At 53.5% G+C, this 24,706-nt stretch overlaps 2 protein-coding genes across 2 annotated transcripts in view; one reads left to right on the forward strand and one right to left on the reverse strand.

The window, feature by feature from the left end:
- The window catches only part of LOC143692459 (uncharacterized), a 515,676-nt gene that overhangs the window by 172,188 nt on the left and 318,782 nt on the right, over positions 1–24,706 (forward strand). Inside the window, 1 exon segment of the mRNA XM_077172693.1 lies at positions 21,970–22,377. Within this exon segment, the coding sequence (XP_077028808.1) occupies positions 21,970–22,377 (408 nt within the window).
- Positions 10,406–11,338, reverse strand: LOC143692390 (olfactory receptor 14J1-like). The gene has a single exon (XM_077172625.1). It carries the CDS (start codon positions 11,336–11,338, stop codon positions 10,406–10,408), a length of 933 nt encoding a protein of 310 aa, XP_077028740.1.

Genomic DNA, 24,706 nt, shown 5'->3' on the forward strand with positions numbered 1-24,706 from the left:
GCCTTCCAAACACTGGGGCTCTGTTCTTTCCTTCCTATGGAAAGGAACTGTCCTTCTGGGCCAGGCACACATGGCCAAATTTGGGGTTTCACCTCCAACAATCCCTGTTGTGACAAATTGGAGGAGATTGTTGGCTCAAAACATTTTGTGTGTGGGGAAGAAGGGGAAGATCCAACCTTGCCCTGCCCTGGAACCCCAGCCCTGCCCTGCCCTGGAACCCCAATCCCCCCAGAGCCTCTATCCCAGCCCAGCAGTGGCTGCCAGTCCCTGGCACAGCACAGGCAATGCTCCACAGCCACCTCTGCAGCCCCAGCCCAGCTCCTGAGGGACCAAATGAGCCCAAGCCCCACCTGGGGGAAGGGCCCAGGAAGACCAAGGGGTATTGAAGGCTGACCACAAGGAGAGCATGCATCTTGACCCTGGATCCTCTTGGAATTTCCATCGGAACAGTGCTGGAATCCAGGAGTTAGTAGCTGTGTGTGTGCTTCTCTGTATCTTTTCTGTCTTTAGCTCTCTCTGTGTCTTCTTCTATTTCTGTCCTCTTGCAAATTTTGATTTTGATCCTAAAATTGAACAGGCTTAGAGTTTATGTAGTTGAATGTGCCAAGGTAATGCTTTGAGAAGTGGTTTTCTGCTGATTGAATGCGGCATTAAACCATTTGCCAAGTTTCTCTTATTTTCTGAAGTTGCCAGTAAAGACTGTTTTGTTGTTTTGACCTCTTGAAGATTTCTTGCCAGGATTAGTCTAGTGCATCCAACTCAGAGGACACAAACAATTGTAATTCCTTTTAAATGTCTCCTTGAGAGAATTGTTTGGGAGATGGGGGCCAGGGCTTGTGTGTCCTGCTTGGCCCAGCCCAGGCAGAGCTTTCCCAGCCACATCCCACATTCCACTGCCCACCTGGAGCCGCTGGTGCCTCTGAGTTGTGCTGCCCCAGCCCCAGGGACGCTCTCCTTGTCTGCCCATTCCCCCACGGTCTCTGGGCAGGGATGGCCTCACTGGGGGCTGCTGACATCCTCAGCAACTTGGAGGCTGCTGCTGAATTTCACTGCTCCAGAGGCTTGTTCAGCCTTCAGCTCTTCAGTGCAGGAATTCAGTGTCCCAGGGCTCATGAACATTCAGAACCCCTGAACAAGCCAAGCCCCTGGGAATAATTTGATTTTAATTTTCAAATCCTTTGTGGTTAAGTAGATCTCAGTAGTGTATTCAAACTGAATACATGATATTTAAAAAGACAGTGAGAAAAGATTTTTTAGGTCCTGTTTAGATTAGTTTTCCTGTTAATTCATTGATATGTGCAATCTCACACTGACACTGAATCCAAGTACCTCCTCACGCAATTTGAATAGATATGAAAATCAAGACCCTTCATGGCTGACAATCAATCAGACTCTGTCCCTACCCCCAGCCCACCATTTCCCCCATCCAAGCCCTGGCACTCAGAGCAGCCTTGTGCAAATCTGAGCTCCCTCCAGCCCAGGCTGCACCTGCAGCTTTCAGCTCCTTGGCTCCAACTCCCACCTGCTTTCCTTGGAGAAGGAGCTGCCCGAGACACAGAGGGATGTTCATTCATTTCTTGTCAGCCAGCAAAGCCGAAGGGAAGGCACAGCTCCATCAAATGCCAAAGTCATTCCTCTGCTGGATATTAAATCCACTTTGCACAGCAGACAGTCTCAGAGCAATGGAAAACACCTTCTGTGCCCAGCACAGATCCCAAGGTCCCCCCAAACCCTCCCTGCCCCGATTCTGCCCAGATTTGCTCTTTGCACACACGAGTCACAGGCTGAAGTCAGGAGCTCCCTCCATGCCCAGAGGGAGGAAAAGAGAGAAAGGGGATGAAGAGCTCTCCTGTGCAGAGCCAAGGTCCAAGTGCAGCCCCTGCAGTGGGAGCCACAACTCATCAGGTTTGTGTCCTTTGGGCTCAGGGCCTGGTGACACTCAGAGGCACAGAAAGGTTTCTTGCCAGCAAATAGAAGATTAACATTTGAGCAGTTTAATAACCATCACAGCTCTTCCCTCAGCTGCTCTCTGTGATGTCCCAGCAGCTTCTGACATGTCCACCATCCCCAAGGGATTTCTTACAGGAACAGTTTTATACAGAGACATAAGCAAAGGTAATTCTGTGATACATATAAACACAATTAGGATCCTTATATGTAATGTGGACTTGTATATGTAATATCTGAAGTTCAAATATATACCACTAATGTGGTATATATTTGAACTTCAGAAAGACTGTCCACTAGCTGAAGCTCAAAGCATGAAACCAGTCATTTGATAGGCACTTGAATGACCAGAGAGCATCTGGATGAGAAAATCTGGGAGTGATGGAAAGGACATAGATTCTGTTGCTCTAAATGAAGAGATATTCTTAGACATGGACATTTAAAAAGGAGAGCAAGAAACACATGAAGTAGGTGGGGTCATTAAATATTAGAGTGAATGTCAGTGGCAAAGGTAGAGGGGAAGATGAGTATTTCTTCTCCTGCCATCAGCAGGAGAATCCAGTAAATCCAGGAAATTCCTGTTCCTGCTGGGAAAACATTGCCATTTCTCAAAAGAACTCAGATTACCTAGATAATAACGATTTTCTTGTATATTAGGAAACTAACAGGCATTAACACCTGTGCCCCTTTCCAGGCAGACATCAGCTGTGTGCCCATTACAGGCAGTGCCACTTGTGCCCTGAGATGCCCAGCTGGGATTGGATCTCTCCCAGAGCACCTGAGGGAGAGCAGAGCACCTTGCAAGCTGCAGGTCCCTGACAGCCCCGCAGGGCTCCTGTCCCATCAACATCTGCTCTGCTCCAGTCTGAAACAGGGCCCAGCATGGTGCCGGGATCATCAGAGAGCTGAGGTGTGTGCTGGAATTCAATGCTCTCCCCATCCCGCAGCAGCCCTGCATTTCCCTGCTGCAGCCTTGGTCTCCAGCCCAGCCATGGAGGCTCTTTGGGCTCTGGAGTGTTGCTGCAGCCCCCAAGGGCAGCTGAGCTCTGCCTTTGGCACAGTCAGGCCTGGGCAGCGCAGGCCATGCTCAGCAATTGCTTGTGTGTGCCTGGCCTTGCTGTCAGCCCCGGCAGCGGCTGCGTGGCCCCTTTGTGGCCCTGTGCTGGCCCAGCCATGGTGGCCCAGCCCCTGTGCTGGCCCAGCCATAGTGGCCTGTGACCGTGTTCACAGGGGTTCTTGGATGAGGGAAGAGACGAGAATGTTGACTCCATGTTCAGAAGGCTTGATTTATTATTTTATGATATATATTTTTTACATTATAACTATACTAAAAAGAAATAGGAAAGGAAAAGGTTTCCTCAGAAACTAGCTAAGCTAAGAATAGAAAAGAATGATAACAAAGGCAGCTCTCTCGGACTCTGTCTGAGATAGCTCAGTCCTTGATTGGCCATTAATTATAAACATCCAAGATGGGCCAATCACAGGTGGACCTGTTGCATTCCACAGCAGCAGATAACTATTGTTTACATTCTGCCTCTGAGGCCTCTTAGCTTCTCAGAGGGAAAAATCCTAAAAAAAGTATTTTTAGTGAAAAGATGTCTGCGACATGTCACCTTTTTTTATTAAATTAAAAAGATAAGTGTTTGTAATTTTCTCTGCTAGGCACATGCAGAGGAAAGAACAAATACTTGACAGGTTATCTGTTGCCAATCAGAACTTGGGTCAAGTGCTCCTGTGGAATGAACAGGGAATTTCTTCACCTGTAGAACACAAAATTATATCTTATCACTAAAACAATTTTACAATATAAGAAAATGCAAAAACAATGCAAAGAAAATTCAAGTCCAAGCAGCTGAGTTTCAGAAAAAGTCCATGGACTGAAATGTTCCTCTTTGCCATCTCTGAAAATTCCTTTTGGTCCTGAAACAGGCTTGCTACTGAAAAATCCATCAATAGTTATCAAAAGTCCATTGACAGTCATCAAACAATTTCAAACAATTTTGAGAAGATTTCTGGAATGTCTTGCCACAGCCCTTTATGGAACAACTTGGACTGAAGCTAATTTTAGGCGCTTCAATGTTTCTGAGCTGCTGCCAGCTATTTTAACTCTTTTTATTTAATTTTTTTTTTTGTTGGTCACAAAGAGCAGCAGCAGAGGAGCCAGAGAGGTGAGAGGCCCTGGGGGGCCCTGGCCCATGTGGAGGGATCAGGAACCCCAGACCTGGCCCACAAAACGGTGGCCCAGGACCTGAAGGGGGAAGCAAAGCCCCCAAACCCAGCAGGAGGCCGGGAGGTGGCCCTGGTCCAGGGACCCGAGCCCAACAGCCCAGGCCCGGTCCCGAGGCAGGCTCTGCATTGTCACTGACCCGCACCCTGCTGCCAGTACAATGGCAGAACAGGTGACCAAACGCTTCCTCCCCCAAAATCACCGAGGCATGCCGGCAATGGGGGGACAGAAGCTGCCCCGAGGATCTTCATCTCTGGTCTGGGAATGTTTGTTCCCCATAGCAAACAAGCGATTGATTGCTTCCCGCTGTTCCCCTTGCCTCTGCAATGCAAATGCAAAAGGCGTTCCTCCCATCTCCCTCCCCGCACCACACCAAACCTCTCCGGCCGGGGGACCGGGGGCAGAACTTTTGGAAGCCACCTCCCCAACACCGCTGGGGTGCGCGAGGGGCGGCAGGGATGGCAACCTCCAAGGGGCAGTCCCCAACCAAACACCCCCCACCCCGCCAAGAACGCTGAGTTTGAAAGCAGGCAGCCGGGCTGCACCCACACCCAGCTGTCGGGCCATGCCTCCCCTACGGAAGGAGAGGCTGACGCCCTCTTCCCCTGCCCCAGCTCCACCCGCAGGGGCAGCCCCGGGACAGCCCGAAAAACTCAGGGGGGAGTCACGCTGGGTGCAGGAGCCGCCATGGCAGCTGCTGCTGGGGGCATTGGGACCGCGGGCAGCTCCGAGGGTCTCCCGGGCTCGGTGTAATTTTCAGCAGCATCCTGAACTGGGACTGGTTCGGGGGAAGGCGGCGAAGCCGCTGGGGGGGCCGGCGGGGGCGGTGGGGCTGAAGAGAATGCACCCCCCACCAGGCTGGAAGCAGCAGCCGCGTCGTTGTTCCCTGGCAACACCGATGCAGCCGCGGGAAGCGGCAGAAGCGATGCCGGATCTCCGTTGCCTGGCAACACTGGTGCAGCCACAGGAAGCAGCAGAAGCGACACCGGATCTCCGTTGCCTGGCAACACCGGCACAGCCGCGGGAAGCGGTGTTTCGGAGGTCAGCCGCGCAGGCGCAGAGGCCGGTGGAGCCGCGGGCGGGGCTGCCCGGAGAAGCGGCCACGGGGAGAGCTGGAGCGGCCCCCCAGGCACGGGAGGCGGCCCCGCGGGCCCCAGAGACGGGACCTCGGGCACTGATGCCGCCCCCAGCTCTGAGCGGAGCGGGGTCCAGGGGCCCGGCCAGGGTGGGGCCTTCAGGGCTGCCAGGGGCGGCACCGCCCACTCATCATCCCCCGAAGAGAGACGAGGGGGGGAAAAGACGGCTCCGTCTGAGAATGCTCCAAAAATGCAGGAAAAAAAACTTCTTCAGCTCCGGGCAAAACTTCGCCCCCCCCCCCCCCCCCCCCGCTGCGATTCAGGGGGGCTGGGAAGCAGCAGATCGTCCCCCTCCAAAGGGTCTCCTCTCGCGAGAACTGGGGGGAATGGGGCTTGCCCCGTGCAGTTAGCAATCCAGGGAATAACAGCTGCTCTCCGTTGCAAAACCGGAAGAAGTGCGCTGAACACTGGATAAATCCAGGCGTACCCGAATCTATTGTTCAAAATGACTTGGAAAATGGATTCCATGCACTCCCACACAAACATATCAAGGGCATAGAGTACATTCGTAGAAAACCCAAAGAGCTTTGCCCATCGAAAAAACTCCTAGAAATATCTCTCCAACAGGAGAATTCCATCCTCTTCACCCAATTTGTGCCAGAGGGCAATAAGTCTCTCCTCTGAAGGGGAGAAAGGAACCTCTGCCTCTGTGGGAAGGGTCCTCCACATTTGCAGCCACAAACTGTGAAGGGCAGCATTTTCAGGAGGGGAAAAGCTAACAGAACCTTGTGACAGTGTCCAGCACTCTCTGGCAAGCTGCTTGGTGCTGCTGAGATTTCCAGACATCTTCCTGGAGGCTTTTCAGAAGGTTCTCTCTGTGGTCAGCCTTGCTGTGAACTCTGTCCAAATCGGGATCTTCAGTTCTTCAGCTCCTGGCTAGAATCCACTTCTGTGGTCACTTGTGAGGTGACCATAAGTGCCACATACTCGGGGTTTACCCAAATGCAGCAGTGCTCCTCTGGGGTTTCACCAAGTGATTCTCCTCCTCAGTCACTCAGGGTCACCAACTGTGACCATGTTCACAGGGGTTCTTGGATGAGGGAAGAGACAAGAATGTTGACTCCATGTTCAGAAGGCTTGATTTATTATTTTATGATATATATATATATATTACATTATCACTATACTAAAAAGAAATAGGAAAGGTTTCCTCAGATGCTAACTAAGCTAAGAATAGAAAAGAAGAGAATGATAACAAAGGCAGCACTCTCAGACTCTGTCCGAGATAGCTCAGTCCTTGATTGGCCATTAATTATAAACATCTAAGATGGGCCAATCACAGGTGGACCTGTTGCATTCCACAGCAGCAGATAACCATTGTTTACATTCTGCCCTGAGGCCTCTTAGCTTCTCAGAAGGAAAACTCCTAAAGAAAAGATTTTTAGTGAAAAGATGTCTGCGACAGTGGCCCAGCCCCTGTGCAGGCCCAGCCCAGGCCAGGAGCATTGCGGCTGGGAACAGCCCCTGTGCCGTGGTGCCCACAGCAGCCTTGGGGCTCTGTGCCCCATGGCCTCCCTGCTGGGCAGCCTCTGCCAGCTCCTGCAGAGCCCGTGGCACCTGTGGGGGTGCACAGACAGCCCTGCCCCGGGCTCTGCCGGCCTCTGGGCCAGCAGAGAGGCAGCCAGGGCTGGCCATGGCCGGGAACAGGCCCTGAGCCCCGCAGGAGGATGGAGCTGGGCCACAGCCAAACTCAGCCCAGGCCAAAGCTGGGCTCAGCAGCCAGGGCTGCCAACGCATGGGCACAGAGACTGGCGCTGACAAATGTCCTGGGCCCCCTCCCTGCTCTGTCCATGCCACCAAGGGCACAGAGCAGCCTCCTCTCTGGGCCACTTGCCTGTTTGCAATGCCTTGCACAGGCGCTGGCCCTGCCCCACAAGGCCTGGCCTGAGTCCTGCCCCTGCACGCTCAGCCAGGCTGAGATGGACACTGATGGTTTCTGGGCCAGGCTCTCAGAGCCCAGCCCAGCTCCCTGCAAGCTCTGCCAGCTGCCCTGAGCTCTGGGCAGCACCAAGGGCCTCTCTGAGCCCAGCCCAGCCCAGCCGGCTCTGGCCCCACAGCTCTGCTCAGGCCAGGCTGCTCTGGCCACTGGCCCCACGGCCTCAGCTCCTGCCAAGGGCACAGCAGCAGCTGCAGCTGCCACAGGACTCAGCCCCAGCCATGGGGGAAGGTGCTTGGCCAAGGCCAAAGGAGGCTCCCTGGCTGCCCTGCTCCCCTTGGGCTGAGGTGCTGAGAGCTCTGCAGCCCCTGCTGCCATCCCATCTGCCCAGGGCAGCACCAGAGCCCCGGCCTTGGGGCCTTCAAGAGCTGCTCCTGCTCCAGGCCCAGGGCCCATGCCAAAGCTGGGACAGTCACAAAGCTGTGCCCATTTCTGTTCATTGCTGCTCTCATGGGCATGGATTCTCAGCCATTTGGAGGTTGCTGATGAATTTAAATACTCCAGAGGCCTCTTCGTTCTTGAGCTCTTATTTCAGGAATTCAGTGAAAATGACTCATAAACATTTGTTCAAAAAACCCAAACAAGAAAAGCCCATGGGAATAATTTTAAGGTTTCAACTCTTCTGTGGGTAATGAGACACTTTTCAGAAGTGTATTTAAAGTGAATCTGCTATATTGAAAAAAAGCAGAAAGAACCATTTTTTCCTGTTTTCTTTTTGTTTTTATTGATTGATTATCAGCAGTGTCCTATTGATATTGACCCCCAGCACCTCCTAATGCAGTCTGAATAGATAAAAGATCAAGAACATTCATGGCTGTAAATTAATCTGATTTTGTCCCCACTCCTTCCCCACCATTTCCCTCATCCAACCCCTGGCACTCCTATGGATCAGGAATGGTATGGCCAGCAGGACCATCACGCTATAATATTTTCTCCTGAGATGCTGGGAAGCTTTAACTTTTCCATGTTTTGCATTGGAATGTGATTTGGAGAATTGTTTACCCAGCAGGTGAAATTGTTCCTAGTTGATGACCAATCACAGGTCCAGCTGTTTTGGGACTCTGGTCAGTCACAAGATTTTATTATCATTCCATTCCTTTACTTTCGAGCCTTCTGATGAAATCTTTTATTTTATTCTTTTAGTATGTTTTCAATATATCATTTTCTATTCATATAATATATATCATAAAATAATAAATCAGCCATCTGAAACATGGTGTCAGGGTTCTCATCTCTTCCCTCGTCCTGCGACCCCTGTGAACACTGCCCACACAGGAGCAGGACAGGGATTCTTCCCCTGTGCTCGGCACTGGTTGGGCAGCACCTCGAGTGCTGTGTCCAGTTCTGGGCCCCCAATTTAGGAAGGACATGGAGGGGCTGGAGCGTGTCCAGGGAAGGGCAACAAGGCTGGGGAGGGGTCTGGAACACAAGTCCTGTGAGGAGCGGCTGAGAGAGCTGGGGTTGTTTATCCTGGAGAAGAGGAGGCTCAGGGGAGACAAGGCAGTGTCAGGGCACAGGTTGGACTTGATGATCTCCAAGGCCTTTTCCAACCTTGCTGATTCTGGGAGTCTCTGGAACCACCCGTGGAAGACTTGTATGATGAGCCCTGGGCCTCCTCTTCAGCAGCTCCAGCAGGCCAGGTCCCTCAGCTTCTCCTGCCAGCCCCAAAGCCCATCCTGTCAGTCCTGCAGAGCCTCTGCAGCTCCTCCTCATTGCCCAGAACAGGGAGCCCCAGAGCCAGACACAGCAGCCCAGATGTGCCCCCCTGGCCTGGGGTGCCTCTGGCAAGGGAGCAGCAGCAGGCACTGCAGGAGCCTGCAGACAATTCCGGCAGCACTTGTAGGATGATCCTGCTGCCCAAGGGACGTTCCCATGGTGCCAAGCCAGGAACTGCAATGGGGAGTGGGGCCAGAGAGGAAAGAGCAAACAGGGATGGGCTGTTTGCAGGGGAGGGAACACAGGTGAGCAATAGCAAGAAATTTGTTCAAGAGAAGAGTAAAGAAAGCAAAGGTGGCACAAAGGAAATGCTGAGGGCAGTTTGGGGGTGGCTGCCAGGCAGCCCTGGCTCTGAGCAACAGCGTCTGCAGTGGCACAGGAAACTCCCAGCTGATGGGAACAAACTTTCTGGCTGAGTGCAGAGGCCAGGACAAAGCTGAGTGGTTTCCCTGGTGTCCCCCAGGCCTTGCTGGCCCCAGGGGCTGATGGCATTTGTGCTCCCTCAGGTTCATGTCCCCACAGCAACAGCATGGGGGTGCTGGCCCTGCTGTGTGCAATGCAAACAGGGGCTGCTGAGGCAGTGCTGCCGTGTCTGTGCCTGCAAGGATGGGGCACCTGTGTGAGCTGGGGGAGAGGCCAGGGCTGCAGAGGGGGGATGTTGTTGGCAGCTGCATGAGGACGCTCTGGGACGCTGCCCTGGGCTGTGCAGCGCACTGGGCATGGATCAGCCCCTGCTCTGCTGCTCCTTCCTGTCTGGCCCAGGGCCCTTACAGAGCCCCAGCCATGCTGTTTGCCCCCAGCCTGCCCACGGCCAGCCTGGGGCTGCTGACGGGGGTTTCTGTGCTGAGCATTGGCCTGGCCGTGTTCTTGAGAGAGCCTGGGCAAGGAGCCTGGAGCCCCCAGGGCCTGGCCTGAGGCGTCAGCGCTGCCCCAGCAGTGCCCATGGCCTGTCCCTGCTGCAGCCCCGGCACTGCCACCCCCAGGGCTGTGCCCGGCCCCGAGAGCACTCAGGCCCTGCAGCAACACCAGGGCCACCAGGGCAGCGGGGCAGGGCCACGGCAGCAGCACTGGCAACACCAAGTGCTGCTGCTGCTGCTGCTGCTGGGCACAGCTGCTGGGCCAGCACTGATCTGCCCCAGCTCTGCACACAGACATTGCTGCTGCAGCTCCAGAGAAGGCAACAAAAGGGCATCTCTGCAGAAAACTCTGCTGGGAGATCCTTGAGTTCATTTAAAGCCACCAAGAGCGCAGCCCCTCATTGACACAATCTGTGGCCACAGGGAAGGTGGAGAGAAACAACATGAGAAATGGCACAAATAATGACATTTCTTTGTAGATATTATGAAAAACTAAAACAAAGGAAAAAAGACCCTACATCCAAACCAACAAGAAATATGAAAAATTACTTTTATTACAAGTGGTTTATAGAAATTGGCTAGCAGTTTAATGTTTCTGAAAGCATCCAGCCATCAGTCTCCTCACTGCAGTCTTGAGCTCCTGGTTCCTCAGGCTGTAGATGAAGGGGTTCAGGGCTGGAGGCACCACCGAGTACAGAACTGACACTGCCAGATCCAGGGATGGGGAGGACATGGAGGGGGGCTTCAAGTGAGCAAATATGATAGTGCTGAGGAACAGGGAGATCACAGCCAGGTGAGGGAGGCAGGTGGAAAAGGCTTTGTGCCATCCCTGCTCAGAGGGGATCCTCAGCACAGCCCTGAAGATCTGCACATAGGAGAAAACAATGAATACAAAACAACCAAATGATAAACTAGCAGTAACAACAAGAAACCCAAGTTCCCTGAGGTGGGATTTAGAGCAGGAGAGCTTGAGGATCTGTGGGATTTCACAGAAGAACTGGCCCAGGGCATTGCCATGGCACAGGGGCAGGGAAAATGTATTGGCCGTGTGCATGAGAGCATTGAGAAAGGCACTGGCCCAGGCAGCTGCTGCCATGTGGGCACAAGCTCTGCTGCCCAGGAGGGTCCCATAGTGCAGGGGTTTGCAGATGGACACGTAGCGGTCATAGCACATGATGGTCAGGAGATAGTAGGCTGCTCCAATGAAGAAGAGAAAGAAAAAGAGCTGAGCAGCACATCCAGTGTAGGAGATGTTGCTGGTGTCCCAGAGGGAATTGTGCATGGCTTTGGGGACAGTGGTGCAGATGGAGCCCAGGTCAGCGAGGGCCAGGTTGAGCAGGAAGAAGAACATGGGCGTGTGCAGGTGGTGGCCGCAGGCTACGGCGCTGATGATGAGGCCGTTGCCCAGGAGGGCAGCCAGGGAGATGCCCAGCAAGAGGCAGAAGTGCAGGAGCTGCAGCTGCCGCGTGTCTGCCAATGCCAGCAGCAGGAAGTGCCTGATGGAGCTGCTGTTGGACATTTGCTGTGCCTTGGCATGGGGATCTGTAAGAAAAGTAATCATGGAATAATTGGGTTTGGAGAGGACTTGAAATATCCCAGCAAGCCTGGGGGCACTTTCCCCCCACTGCCTGCCCAGGGCTCTGCTGCCTGGAGCTGTCCCTGCCAGCAGCTGCTTCCCTGTGCCCAGGGCTGGGCCCTGCCAGTGCTGCCAGAGCCCAGCCCAGCCCTGGGGGCTCAGCTCTGCCCTGCAGAGCCCTCCCAGCTCAGGCACTGCCCAGGGGCAGCTCTGGCCCTGGAGGCTCTGATGGCAACGTCAGAACAACCCTGAGGAGGCTGAAAAAGCAACACTGATGGTGACTCTGAGGGGACCTGTGCTGATCTCTGTAACTGCCCAGTTGTTTCAGATCTAAGAGAATTTTTTTATTTATTTTTCTCAGCCTGAACTGAGAGATGAATATCTATGGGCAGTTTCCCATTAAGGCAACCAGGGCAGTCGACTTAAAAAGCAGATTTTCCCCTTTATGCAACCCCTGCCTCACTGTGCTTCCTGTGTGATCTATTTGGAAATGTTCTGCAGTTCAATGCCATGCTGGGAGCAGTCCTGAACAATGCAGCATCCTCCCCACACAAGGAGAACACTTCCAAGCCTCACCAGCTGTCTCCCCCCACCCAGATCTTGTCCCCCAGGGCTGGGAGCAGCTGCCAGGGCTGGCTGAGAGCTGTCCCTGGCAGGCAGCAGAGTCCCTGCCCCAGTACAGCACCCTGGGCTGCAGGACCCTGCTCTGCAGGACAGCCCTGGGCACCCCTGGCTGCTCTGCACAAGAGACAAGCAGAGAATGTACTCACAGGTTCTGCAGGCATTGGCATGTTCCAGCTTGAGGAGATGGCTCCAGGAGCTGCAGCTGCACTGTCCTGCAGCCAGAGGTTCCTGTGCCAAGGGCTGGCAGTGATTGTGCCCCAGGCACTTCTCAGCCCCTTCCCAGCCCTGACTGATTGAAGCTCTCTGTGCCTCTGTGCTGTGCCTGGGCTGGCTGCAGGCAGTGCCCCAGCCCTGCTGGGCTGCTCCTCCAGAGAAATGTGCTTTTGAAGCTCTTCTTGGTGAGCAGGAGCTGCCTCTGTGCCAGGAGCCCAGCCCAGCTTAGCAGCGCAGACACAGCACAGGGACTTTAATCAGCCTCTGGGGCTTTGTGCTCAGGCCCTGAACATCAGTCCCTGAGAGGGAGCTGAAGAAACCTCTCCAGAACTCCAAGGCAGAATCCAACTCCAAACTTTCTTGGACTTTTAATGGGTCCCAGAGAGGGACACGACTGAGCGAGTGTCCGCAGGCCCCAGGCAGAGCAGAGATCTGCAGGCAGTGATGACAGGTAGGGACAAAGAGAAGCCAAGTCTTGGTGCCCTGGGCCACAGCAGGGTCTGTGCCAGCAAGGGCTGGGAGGAGACACCTTGTCCTGAGGCCCTGGGGCCTCCTGGCACAGCCCCAGCCAGGCTGGGCACTGTCAGCCCCTTGTGCTGCCCTCAGCATCCCCCCCTAGCCCACATCCCAGTGGCCTCAAGGATCTGCTGCAAGGAGTCCCTGGGGAGCCTTGCTCAGCAATGGCCCTGGGGGCTCCTTCATGCTCCCTGCAGGGACTGCAGCTTTTTCAAAGGACTTTGGCTTTGGCTTTTGCCTTGGAGTCTCTGAGAGGTTTGTGCAATCATGGCCTCCAATTATCTGCTGTAATTAGTCCCTGGAGAGGCTTTGTCAGTAACAACACTCAGTGGGGCTCATTAATACTTCAGGGTACTTCAGTTATTTTAAGGTACTTGGTGTTTCCCTTTTGATAGAGACTCTGTGAGAGGTTTGTGCAATCATGGCCCCAATTAACGGCTTTAACGAGTCCCTTGAGAGCTTTGCACTGACACTCAGTGGGTCTCATTAATGCTTTGAGATACTCAAAATTTTTAAGGTAGTTTGGAATTTCCTTTCCATATTGAGACTCTTAGAGGTTTTTGGTTAATCCTGGCCTCCAATTCTCTCCTCCAAGATGTCCATGAGAAGCCTGTGTTGGGGATGGACCTCAGTGGGACCCATTCATGCTTTGAGACACTTTGGGGTTTTCTTCTGACTTTGACTCCTGGAAAGGTTTGTGCCATCTCCTCTCAGGCCCTGAGGTTCAAGGGCTCAGCTCCAAATGCACCACAGGGCTCATCAGGATGCGGCAAGTCCTGACAAACCATGGCTCTGCCTTGATTTCCCTCTGCTCTAATGCATTTTATCAGGAATGTATCTGGAGTGATTTTGGTTTGCTAATTTGAGATTTCTCAGCCAATGCATCTATCAGTGCAGTGGGATCAGTGTTAGCTAATTACCATTGCACTCACTGGAATATATTTACTCATTTCCTGCTGTGAGATAGGATTAGGAGAAAGGCAAAGTAGGCTCAAAATTTTAAAAGGGTATATAGAAAAGTTTATTACCACTAGATAGAAAAAAGAATAATAAGAATCTGAACACTTCTCCTCTCCCTACAACCTTTTCTTTCTTGCTGACAATGCAAGGAGACAAAACCGGAAAGTTTCAGTCAGTTTACACCATCTAGAACAGTCTTTCTTCAGTTCACTTAGGGAGAGGAGACTCTCTTTCATGCTATGGAGACTTCTCCATAAGAAAAATGTTCTCTCGTGGCTCTCAATTCCCACGAAGAGCAGGTGCCCAGAAAATATGCAAGTGTGAAGTCCCTCCCATTTTTCACAGCTTAACCCACAGCTGGTTTTATGGGCCATGTCAACTAATGGGGTATGAGTTTAAAGATGAGCTGTTCAAGAGCAAAGATTCTCTTCATCCATTTCTGAAATCATCTTCATCTCTGAGAACAGAGATCTTCTTCTTCTCTCCCTGAGGGCACAGGATCTCACCACTCTTCTCTCTTTCTCTGTTTAAACTTCTCATGGGATCACAGCTACTTCAACATTTGCCTACTTTAGCATGGAGGTTTTTGCTGAACAGGTCATCTACCCATATTTTCAATTAGTTATAGGGAAAAGAGAGTCTGATATATTAATTCCATCCTTCTCCATAGCTTTACAAGAGGATTTCAGCCCCAAGATCAAGGCATCTCCTCATTCCTCCCATCTGGGACTCAGCTTCCCCTTCAGTGACCTGGGTGACTTCATTTTTGTCCTTTTCTCTCACTGGAGGGAGGATGGAAGCACTGAAAGAGTTCATATCTCACCCGGGGCCTGCAGATGGTTCCGTGCCCCCGGCCGGGCTCGGTGCTTGCGGCCGGAGCTGTTTTACGATGGAGGTTTCTGCAGCGGCTGCGCTGGGGCTGTGTCAGGATGGGCCGCGCTGGGGCAGGGCCAGGACCTCAGCAGCCAGGCCAGAGCACAGCAGCAGCAGCACGGCCGGGGGCCGATGGCTTCTCCTGCCCCTGCCCGGGGCTTGCGGCTGAAGCCCAAGGGTGGCAGAATCTTGGCCGAGCCGGCCCGGCCCGGGGCTGCTCCTGGGGCCCGGTGGATCCTGGCTGGGCCCGGGCTGGCGGCGGGGCAGGGCTCAGCAGGGCCCAGATGTTCCCAACTGCAGCCATGGACTGGCCCGGCCTCGGCCCCGCGGCCTCCCCTGCCCTGCCCGGCAGCCGATGGGGCCTGGCGGGGTCCCTGGGAAGGGGCCCGGCCCCACGGCAGGAGCCGCCCGGCCTGGCCTGGCTGAGACGGGGCCGGGTCAGCCTTGTTACCTCTGTGCCAGCCAGAAGGGAAAGAGACCCTCCCAGGCTTTCCCATCTTTAACATGTGCCTTCACAGAGGCGTGTACAGTTTCCTTCATAGTTTAACAGATTGTCAATTCTCAAAGATAATTACTGATTGTTTTTTTTGTCAGACATGGAGGAAACTGCTAGCAGCTTCTCTTAGAACATCACTTCCGTGATGCAAAACCAACACAACAGCGCAGAGCACAGAGCTCCTTTGTCCTTATATAGTGCTCATGTGCCCGAGGTTTCAAAATACCTCCCTGGGAGATCTCCGGGCCCTCTCCAAGGTGTTTTCAAATGAAAACATTCAGCTCAGAGTCTAAGAAAATCACCAGAGGACAGGGCCAGCCTGACCTGTCTGTCCTGGCTACTTTTGTCTGAGATCAGTCCTTGGATAAACAGAATTGAGAGGCCAAATTCTAATTTTGGCCATGGTCACTGGACCTGAAAGCCGGTTCTTTTCCATAGGAAGGAAGGAACAGAGCCCCAGTGTTTCAGGGGCAGATGAGAAATGGCCACCAGAGGCCAAGGCCAGCCAGAGCAAGCAGGATTTTGTTCTGAGTGATATCCTTGCATATAGGAATTGCTTTAGGGAGAGTTTCAATTTTGGCAATGGGCATCTGAAAAGGGGGCCGGTTCTTTCCCATAGCAAGAAAAGCACGGAGCCCCAGTTTTCCAGGAGCTGATAAGAGGCGGCCCTTGACATTGCAACATCAGCCAGACCTGTCAGGGGACCCCTGGGAAGCCGAACCAGCCAGGTCTGTTCCATGTTCCCTCAGTTCCATGGGGCCCCACAGTGTCCCAATGGTCCCTTGCTTCCCTGAGGCCCTGAGGAGTCATAATGCCCCCTTGGTGACACCAGGCCCTGAAGGGTCCCAATGGTCTCCATGGTTCCATCAGGCCCCACGGAGCCATAATGGTCTCTGGGTTCCATGAAGCCCCACTGTGTCACCATGGCCCCTTGGTTCCATGGGCTCCAGTGGTGCCACAATGATTCCCTTGGTTCCATGAGGTCTCCACAGTGTCCCAGTGATCTCCATGGGGAGGGAAGAACCCAGCCCCAGTGTTGCAGGGGCAGTCACCAGAGGTCCAGGCCACCCAGGCTTGATGGTACTGGCAGATTGTGCCTGGGAGCAGCCCTTGGATATCCAGAATTTTGGAGGTGGAATCCAATTTCAGACATGGACACCTGGAGGATAAGGATGCTTGTTTTCCATTGGAAAGAAAGCACGGAACACTGATTACACAGTGACATTTGGGGATCTATGGGGAGTATTGGGGATTGTTCCTGCACCTCGTGACCCAACAGGAGCTTCTCTAATAAATGTTGCCTGAAGCTCCCACTGTGGTCATGACAGGAACCCATGTGAGTGTCTGGGACATCCCGGCTCTTTGGCAGCCTGGGGACTCCTGGGATGTCACCATGGGATGGCTGTGACTGTCTCTGACCCCAGGGCTCTTTACCATCCCAGAAAGCCCTGGGAGGTCTCCATGGAGCCCCTGTCTCTGTGTGTGACATTCCAGCTCTGGAACAGCCTGGAGACTCTTGGAAAGTCCCCATGGAACCCTTCTGAGGACCTGTGACAAATCTGATCCTTAGCAGGCAACCATCACCAGTCCACTGTTGCTATGGTCAGTTTCCATGGCAACCATCACCAGCCCCCTGCTGCTATGCTCAGTCCCTTGGCAGCTCCATGGAGACCCCATGCCAGGGGTGGTTGCCATGGACACCAGCTCAGGCCTGCAGCCAGAGCCCGTTGTCATGGCAACCATTGGCAGCCCCCATCCCCAGGCTGATGGGATCCCAGAAGCACAGAATTGTCTGAGCTGGGAGGGACCCATCAGGATCCTCCAGTCCAACTGCTGGCCCTGCACAGGACACCCCAACAATGCCAGCCTGGGCCTGGCAGCGCTGGCCAAACGCTGCTGCAGCTCAGAGAGCCCTGGAGCTGGGACCCTTCCCTGGGGAGCCTGGCCAGGGCCCCAGCAGCCTCTGGGCAAAAACCTTTTCCTGACATCCAACCTGAGCCTGCCCCAACTCAGCTGCAGCCGCTCCCTCCACTCCTGTCCCTGGGCACCAGAGGGAAGAGGTTCCCACAGCCCCAGCCAGGGACCCGCTCCCAAGGCTGCTGCCATGGCCACCAGGGCTGGCACCAGCTGGGATGCTCGGTTTCCACGGGCCGGGCTTCAGGAATGGGATTCCCCAATTTCCTGCTCCTGCTAAAACCGCGCTGCCCTCGCTGCCCTCCCGCCTCCCATGGAAAGCACAAAAGGCAAAGATCCCGGGCTGGGATAAGAACAATTTATTGGGAACAGCAACGAGATAAGGAACAAACAGGAACAGAAACAATATTGATAACAGAAGGGATAAATAAAACTGTTTACAGGGAAAACTACAACACAACTCACAGGGTCTGCCTGGCTACAATATTTCTTGCCTGGAAAGGACACCCTTCTCCTCAGGGAGAGAGAAAGAGTCCCTTTCCTGTCCCTGGCAATGATCTGAGGTGGGACTGAATGTAATGACAGGGCCATGGCCAGACCCTCATGTTCTCCAATCCCACATCAGGTCATTGGCAAAGGGCAGGAAAAGGTACAGGTGTCTTCCCAGCATGGATCACAGGGAACATGGATCACCAGGGCTCTTTGCAATCTGGCTTCTCCCATGGGGGATGAAGCTGGAGTGGTGCATGAAGCTGTTCCTGCAATCGAGGCACTTGCAGGGCTTCATTTACGGGTGGCTCCGTTGGTGTCTTGTCAAATGAGAGCTTCTGGTGAAGCTCTTCCCACACTGGGGACACTCGTAGGGCCTCTGCCTCTCCCCAGTGTGGATGCGCTGGTGCCTGATGAGGGTGGAATTGTGCTTGAAGCTCTTCCCGCAGTCAGGGCAGTAGAAGGGCCTCTCATCCGTGTGAATGCGCTCATGCAGGAGGAGATTTGAGCTGGTCCGAAACCTCTTCCCACACGTGCGGCACTCGTAGGGTCTCTCCCCAGTGTGGATGAGCTGGTGCCTGATGAGGTGGTACTTGCGCTTGAAGCCCATCCCGCAATTAGGGCAGTGGAAGGGCCTTTCCTCTGTGTGAATCTGCCAGTGCCTGGCGAGATCAGGGCTGGTGTGAAACCTCTTCTGGCACTCAGGACACTCGTAGGGCCTCTCCCCAGTGTGGATGCACTGGTGGGTCAAAAGGGTGGAGCTGCAGCTGAAGCCCTTCCCACACTCCCCACACTCATAGGGCCATTCCCCAGTGTGGATCATCTGGTGGCTGATCAGGGTGCTGCTCTGCCTGAAGCTCTTCCCACACTCCAAGCACTTGTGGGGCTTTTTCCCATCATGAAGCTGCTCATGGGCCACCAGCTCCGAGCTCTGGCTGAAGCTCTGTCCACCTTCCTGGCTCAGGGTGGGTCTTTCCTCCTCAGAGCACCCTGGGCTGGGTTTGGAGCCCCTTCTCCTGTGGGATCTCTGGGACTTGTCCTCCACGTTGGAATTCTGCACTGTGGAGCCACTCAAAATGGCCTCTTCCACGATGTTCTGCCTTGGGGATTTGTCCTCCGTGGTCTCCATCCTCAGCTTCTTCCCTGGGGGAGGAAGGACAAGGAGAGGATGGGATTTGCCTCCGTGCCACAGGGAAGGGGAAGGAGATCCCCCCAGTGCATCCCCAGCAGGACGGGGTTGGCAGCAGGGTTGTCCTGCAGCCGGGGGCTGTGCTGGGCTGGGAGATGGAGCAGGAGAGAGGGGGAAAGGGACATTGACTTCCTCCTCACCTGACTGGGGCTCCTGGGGCACCTTCTTCTTCCTCACAGCCTCCTCCTCCATCTGGCCAAGTTTATGGGATGGAAAATCCTGTTTTGAGAAGAAAACAAGGGATAAGTACATTGAATTTTGTACTTGTTTGAAGGCAAACCTGGGGAGGGTCTAAACCAGGATTACAATTTAATAAGAAAATGAAGATCAAGGCAATGATGCAGAATCACTGCCTTAAACTGACAGAGTCAGGATATAACCCGACACCCTGCTGGTCAGGCTGGTGGCTGCAGTCCCATTAAATGGTGGCTGCAGTCCTGTGGGAGTGATGAACGTGATTCTGTCCAAGCAGTGATCCTGTAGAAGGGTCAGGTCTTCCTCTGAAGGTCCAGTGGTGGTTCTGGAGCTCTTGTCCTCTGGGAATCCAGTAGGCAAGCTGCTCCTGGTGTTGCAAGGCTCACCTTATATGCAGGTAGGAATGCTTGGATCCTCCCCCTGGGCGGAGCATCCCACAATGGGAGGATGGAATTTGATCAGTCCTGCAGTGACACCCAATGGCCCATTCCCAGAAGATATCTCCCCTGGAGGGCGTTATCAGGGCTGAGTCATGGAAGAGATCAAGAACACGGCCCCACCTGTTTCTAGCAGTTGATGAAGATGGGCATTGAAAACATGCATTTGGTTCCAACTTACATTGCAGCCTGAAACAGTGGGGGAATCCCTGCTCAGGGGGTGAACACCACCCCCCTTACCCAAACTGGCTCAGGTGTAAAACCCCCACCCTGGGAAGGCCACACACACAGGGGACAATGTCACACTTGCCCTGCTCCAGGGCAAATGGCATCTCTCTAATATTTTCTTAACCAGATTGCAAAATTATTTTGGCACAGTGAGTTCAGGGCACTGTTGTTTGACCCCAGTTGCCTTTGACAACAGCATGGTTCCTTCCTCTGAGGAGGTTGTGGGTCTCTCTGGAGGAACTCTTGGAAACTTGGATGCAGCTTTGTCTGAGCGACCTATGGGAGAACTGATGAGGAAAATGGCTGTTGTGGGACTGGAGTGTAAAGAAAATACTTTGTTGTCCCTACTTGAAAAGTTTGTTAAAATCACTGGTGGAAATGGAGCAAATGATACCAGCAAGACTGACAAGGTTCATTCACCACATGGCGAGGAACACAAGGCTGCTAAAAGTCCCACAAGAAGCCCAGCTCAAGTAGCTAAATTCCCAAATAATTACTGAATTCCCAGGCTTGGTTTTTTTCCAAATGTGAGAATCATTATTCTCTTCATCCCTGTCACCTTTGTGACAGCTACACAGAGCTTTCCCTTCCTTTTAATAATATCTGTATTGGGCTGAATTTGCACTTTTCTTTAATTGTAACCTGCCAGCAGCTGAGCTGGAGCTGTGCAGGAACCAAGGAAACTTGGAATTGCCCCAGAATTGCTTCTATTGTCAGCCAGTGCTGCGGCGGCCGTGGGGCAGAGGGGTGGGAAAGGGGGCTCCGGGGTGGCAGTGGAGGAAATGCCGGGCCCGGGGGCTGAGCACAGGGCTGAGCACGCAGAGATGGTTTTGTTCTTGCTGAGCTCGCACTGAGCCAAGGCCTGTCCTGCCCCTCATTCGGCCACGCTGGGGAGGGGCTGAGGGTGTGGGGGAGCTTGGGAGGGGACACAGCCAGAACAGGAGATCCCAGCTGACCCCAGGGATACCCCAGAGCATAGGACATCATGATCAGTGCATGAAGTGTGGGGATCAAGGAGGAAGGGGGCACAGTTGCAGTGAGGGTTTTGTCTCCCCAGGTAACACTTAGGCAGGATTGGGCCCTGTTTTGCCAGTGGGCAGGGCCCGCACCAAAGACACAGACACCAAACTTAACTTAAGGAACAGTGTAATTTAGATAATGCAAATTTGCAAAAAATTACAAAAATATTAGGTAGGCAAAGCAAATAATCATTAGTAAATAATTCCGAAAGAGAAGATGTTGAAATGAGTATCAAACAACTGTCCATTTCTGGCTGCAGGCTCTGGAGATTCTATCTCTGCCTTCAATCAGGGTTGCATTCCCTAAAGAATCCTGGTACCAAATCCTGCTTTCCAAGGCTGAAACAGTGTCTCAGGTTTAGCTGGGTGTGTATTCAATTACCCTCTGTTAAAGTTGGGGCAATTATCATCTGTTAATTGAGCAGTTTACTTTATCTCTTCCACATGAATCCTCCCTCCAGGGAGATATCTTTTGTTAATGGGCCATTGAGTGTCACTGATAAAAATTCCATCATCCCATTGTGAGAAGCTCTGCCCAGAGGGAGGAGCCAAGCATTCCTACCTGGAGATAATCTGAGAATGTGAACAACAGAGTCAGCCTTCTCCCACAAGATTCCCAGAAGAGCAGCTTCCAGCTCCACTGGATCCCAGAGGAAGACCAGGCCAATCGACGCCACAACTGGACCTTCCGAGGAAAACTCCAATCTTCTAAGGATCCCTGCTCCAACAGAACCACACCTGTCCCTGCAGGAGCACTGCAGCCACCATTTAACAGGAGTGCTACCAACACTCTGACCCACAGGGTGTCAGGTCGTATTCTTACTCTGTAAGTAGTTTTTAGTACTACTGCATTTGTATTTTTAATTTTCCTTCTGAAGAATTGTTATTCCTATTCCCATAGACTTTGCTTGACAGCCCCTTGTTTTGAAAATTATAATTCCAAGTGAAGGGATTAACATTTTCCATTTCAGGGGAGTCTCCTGCCTTCCTTAGCAGACACCTGTCTTTTCAAACTGACACAATACCCTGGGACAGCCAGGCAGGTGAGGAGGAAGTCAGTGCCCCTTTCCCCCTCTCTCCTGCTCCATCTCCCAGCCCAGCACAGCCCCCGGCTGCAGGACAACCCTGCTGCCAACCCCGTCCTGCTGGGGATGCACTGGGGGGATCTCCTTCCCCTTCCCTCTGGCACAGAGGCAAATCCCATCCTCTCCTTGTCTTTCCTCCCCCAGAGAAGAAGCTGAGGATGGAGACCACGGAGGACAAATCCCCAAGGCAGAACATCGTGGAAGAGGCCATTTTAAGTGGCTCCACAGTGCAGAATTCCAACGTGGAGGAAAAGCCCCAGAGATTCCACAGGAGAAGGGGCTCCAAACCCAGCCCAGGGTGCTCTGAGGAGGAAAGACCCACCCTGAGCCAGGAAGGTGGACAGAGCTCAGAGCTGGTGGCCCATGAGCAGCTTCATGATGGGAAAAAGCCCCACAAGTGCTTGGAGTGTGGGAAGAGCTTCAGGCAGAGCAGCACCCTGATCCGCCACCAGATGATCCACACTGGGGAATGGCCATACGAGTGTGGGGAGTGTGGGAAGGGCTTCAGCTGCAGCTCTGCCCTCATCATCCACCAACGCATCCACACTGGGGAGAGGCCCTACGAGTGTCCCCGGTGTCAGAAGAGGTTTCAGACCAGCTCCAGTCTCCTCTGCCACCAGCAGATTCACACTGGGGAGAGGCCCTTCTGCTGCCCTGACTGTGGGAAGGGCTTCAAGCACAACTCCACCGTCGTCACCCACTGGTGCAGCCACGCTGGGGAGAGCCCCTACGAATGTCCCCAGTGTGGGAAGAGCTTCACCAGCAGCTCTCACTTGACCAGACACCCATGGAGCCGCCAGTAAGGAAAGCCCTGCAAATGCCCCAGCTGCAGGAACAGCTTCATGCACCGCTCCAGCTTCATCCCCCTTTAGAGGACCCGCATTGGGAAGAGTCCTGGGGATCCGTGTTGCCCATGATCCATGCTGGGAAGACACCTCTCCCTTTTCCTGACCGTGACATGATGTGGGAATGGAAGAACATGATGGTCTGGCCATGGCCCTTTCATTACATTCACTCCCACCTCAGGCTATTGCCAGGGGCAGGAAAGGGACCTTCTCTCTCTCTCCCAGAGGAGAAGGGTGTCCTTTCCAGACAGGGGAAATTGTGGCTGGAAAGAGACAGTCAGTTGTGTTGTAGTTTTCCCTGTCAAAGTTTTATTTATCCCTTCTGTTATCAATATTGTTTCTGTTCCATTTTTTCCTTATCTCGTTGCTGTTCCCAATAAATTGTTCTTATCCCAGCCCGGGATCTTTGCCTTTTGTGCTTTCCATGGGAGGCGGGAGGGCAGCGAGGGCAGCGCGGTTTTAGCGGGAGCAGGAAATTGGGGAATCCCATTCCTGAAGCCCGGCCCGTGGAAACCGAGCATCCCAGCTGGTGCCAGCCCTGGTGGCCATGGCAACCACCCCTGGCATGGGGTCTCCATAGAGCTGCCAAGGGACTGAGCATAGCAACAGGGGGCTGGTGATGGTTTCCATGGAAACTGACTACAGCAACAGGGTCCTGGTGATGGTTGCCTGCTAAGGATCAGATTTGTCACAGGCCCTCACAGGGGTTCCATGGGGACTTTCCAAGAGTCTCCAGGCTGTTCCAGAGCTGGAATGTCACAGGCAGAGACAGGGGCTCCATGGAGACCTCCCAGGGCTTTCTGGGGATGGCAAAGAGCCCTGGGGTCAGAGGCAGTCACAGCCATCCCATGGTGACATCCCAGGAGTCCCCAGGCTGCCAAAGAGCCGGGATGTCCCAGACACTCACAGGGGCTCCTCTCATGACCACAGTGGGAGCTTCAGGCAACATTTATTAGAGAAGCTCCTGTTGGGTCACGAGGTGCAGAAACGATCCCCAATGCTCCCCATAGATCCCCAAATGTCACTGTGTAATCAGTGTTCCGTTCTTTCTTTCCAATGGAAAACAAGCATCCTTATCCTCCAGGTGTCCATGTCTGAAATTGGGATTCCACCTCCAAAATTCTGGATATCCAAGGGTTGCTCCCAGGCACAATCTGCCAGTACCATCATGCCTGGGTGGCCTTGACCTCTGGTGACTGCCCCTGCAACACTGGGGCTGGGTTCTTTCCTTCCCATGGAGATCACTGGGACACTGTGGGACCTCATGGAACCAAGGGGATCCTTGTGGCACCACTGGAGCCCATGGAACCAAGGAGCCATGGTGACACAGTGGGGCTTCATGGAACCCCGAGACCATTATGGCTCTGTGGGGCCTGATGGAACCATGGAGACCATTGGGACCCTTCAGGGCCTGGTGTCACCAAGGGGGCATTATGGCACCTCAGGGCCTCAGGGAAGCAAGTGACCATTGGGACACTGTGGGGCCCCATGGAACCGAGGGAACATGGAACAGGCCTGGCTGCTTTGGCCTCCCAGGGGTCCCCTGACAGGTCTGGCTGATGTTGGGATGTCAAGGGCTGCCTCTCATCAGCTCCTGGAGCACTGGGGCTCCGTGCTTTCCGTGCTGTGGAAAAGAACTCTCCGTCTTTTCAGATGCCCATTACCAAACTTGGTATTCTACCTAAAAACTTTCCTATATGCAAGGGTATCTCTCAGGACAAAACCTGCCAGCTCTGACTGGCCTTGTCCTCTGGTGGTCACCTCTCATCCACCCGGGGAACACTAGGGTTTTGTTCCCTCCTTCCTATGAAAAAGAGCCAGCCTTCATGTCCAGGGGCCATTGCCAAAATTAGAATTTGGCCTCCCAAATTCCATATATCCAAGGACTGCTCCCAGACAAAAGTAGCCAGGACAGACAGGTCAGGCTGGTCCTGTCCTCTGGTGATTTTCTTAGACTCTGAGCTGAAAGTTTTCATTTGAAAACACCTTGGAGAGGGCCCAGAGATCTCCCAGGGAGGTATTTTGAAACCTCGGGCACATGAGCACTATATATGGACAAAGGAGCTCTGTGCAGTTGTGGTGGTTTTGCATCATGGAAGTGATGTCCTAAGAGAAGCTGCTAGCAGTTTCCTCCATGTCTGAAAAAAAGCCAATCAGTAATTAGCTGTGAGAATTGACAATCTGTTAAACTATGAAGGAAACTGTACACGCCTCTGTGAAGGCACATG

The sequence above is a fragment of the Agelaius phoeniceus genome, assembly GCF_051311805.1.
Source record: "Agelaius phoeniceus isolate bAgePho1 chromosome W unlocalized genomic scaffold, bAgePho1.hap1 SUPER_W_unloc_1, whole genome shotgun sequence".
In the NCBI taxonomy this organism is placed as follows: domain Eukaryota; kingdom Metazoa; phylum Chordata; class Aves; order Passeriformes; family Icteridae; genus Agelaius; species Agelaius phoeniceus.

Excerpts from the sequence above, each read along its gene's own strand:
- LOC143692390 (XM_077172625.1), bottom strand. The coding sequence starts at position 11,338 with ATGTCCAACAGCAGCTCCATCAGGCACTTCCTGCTGCTGGCATTGGCA.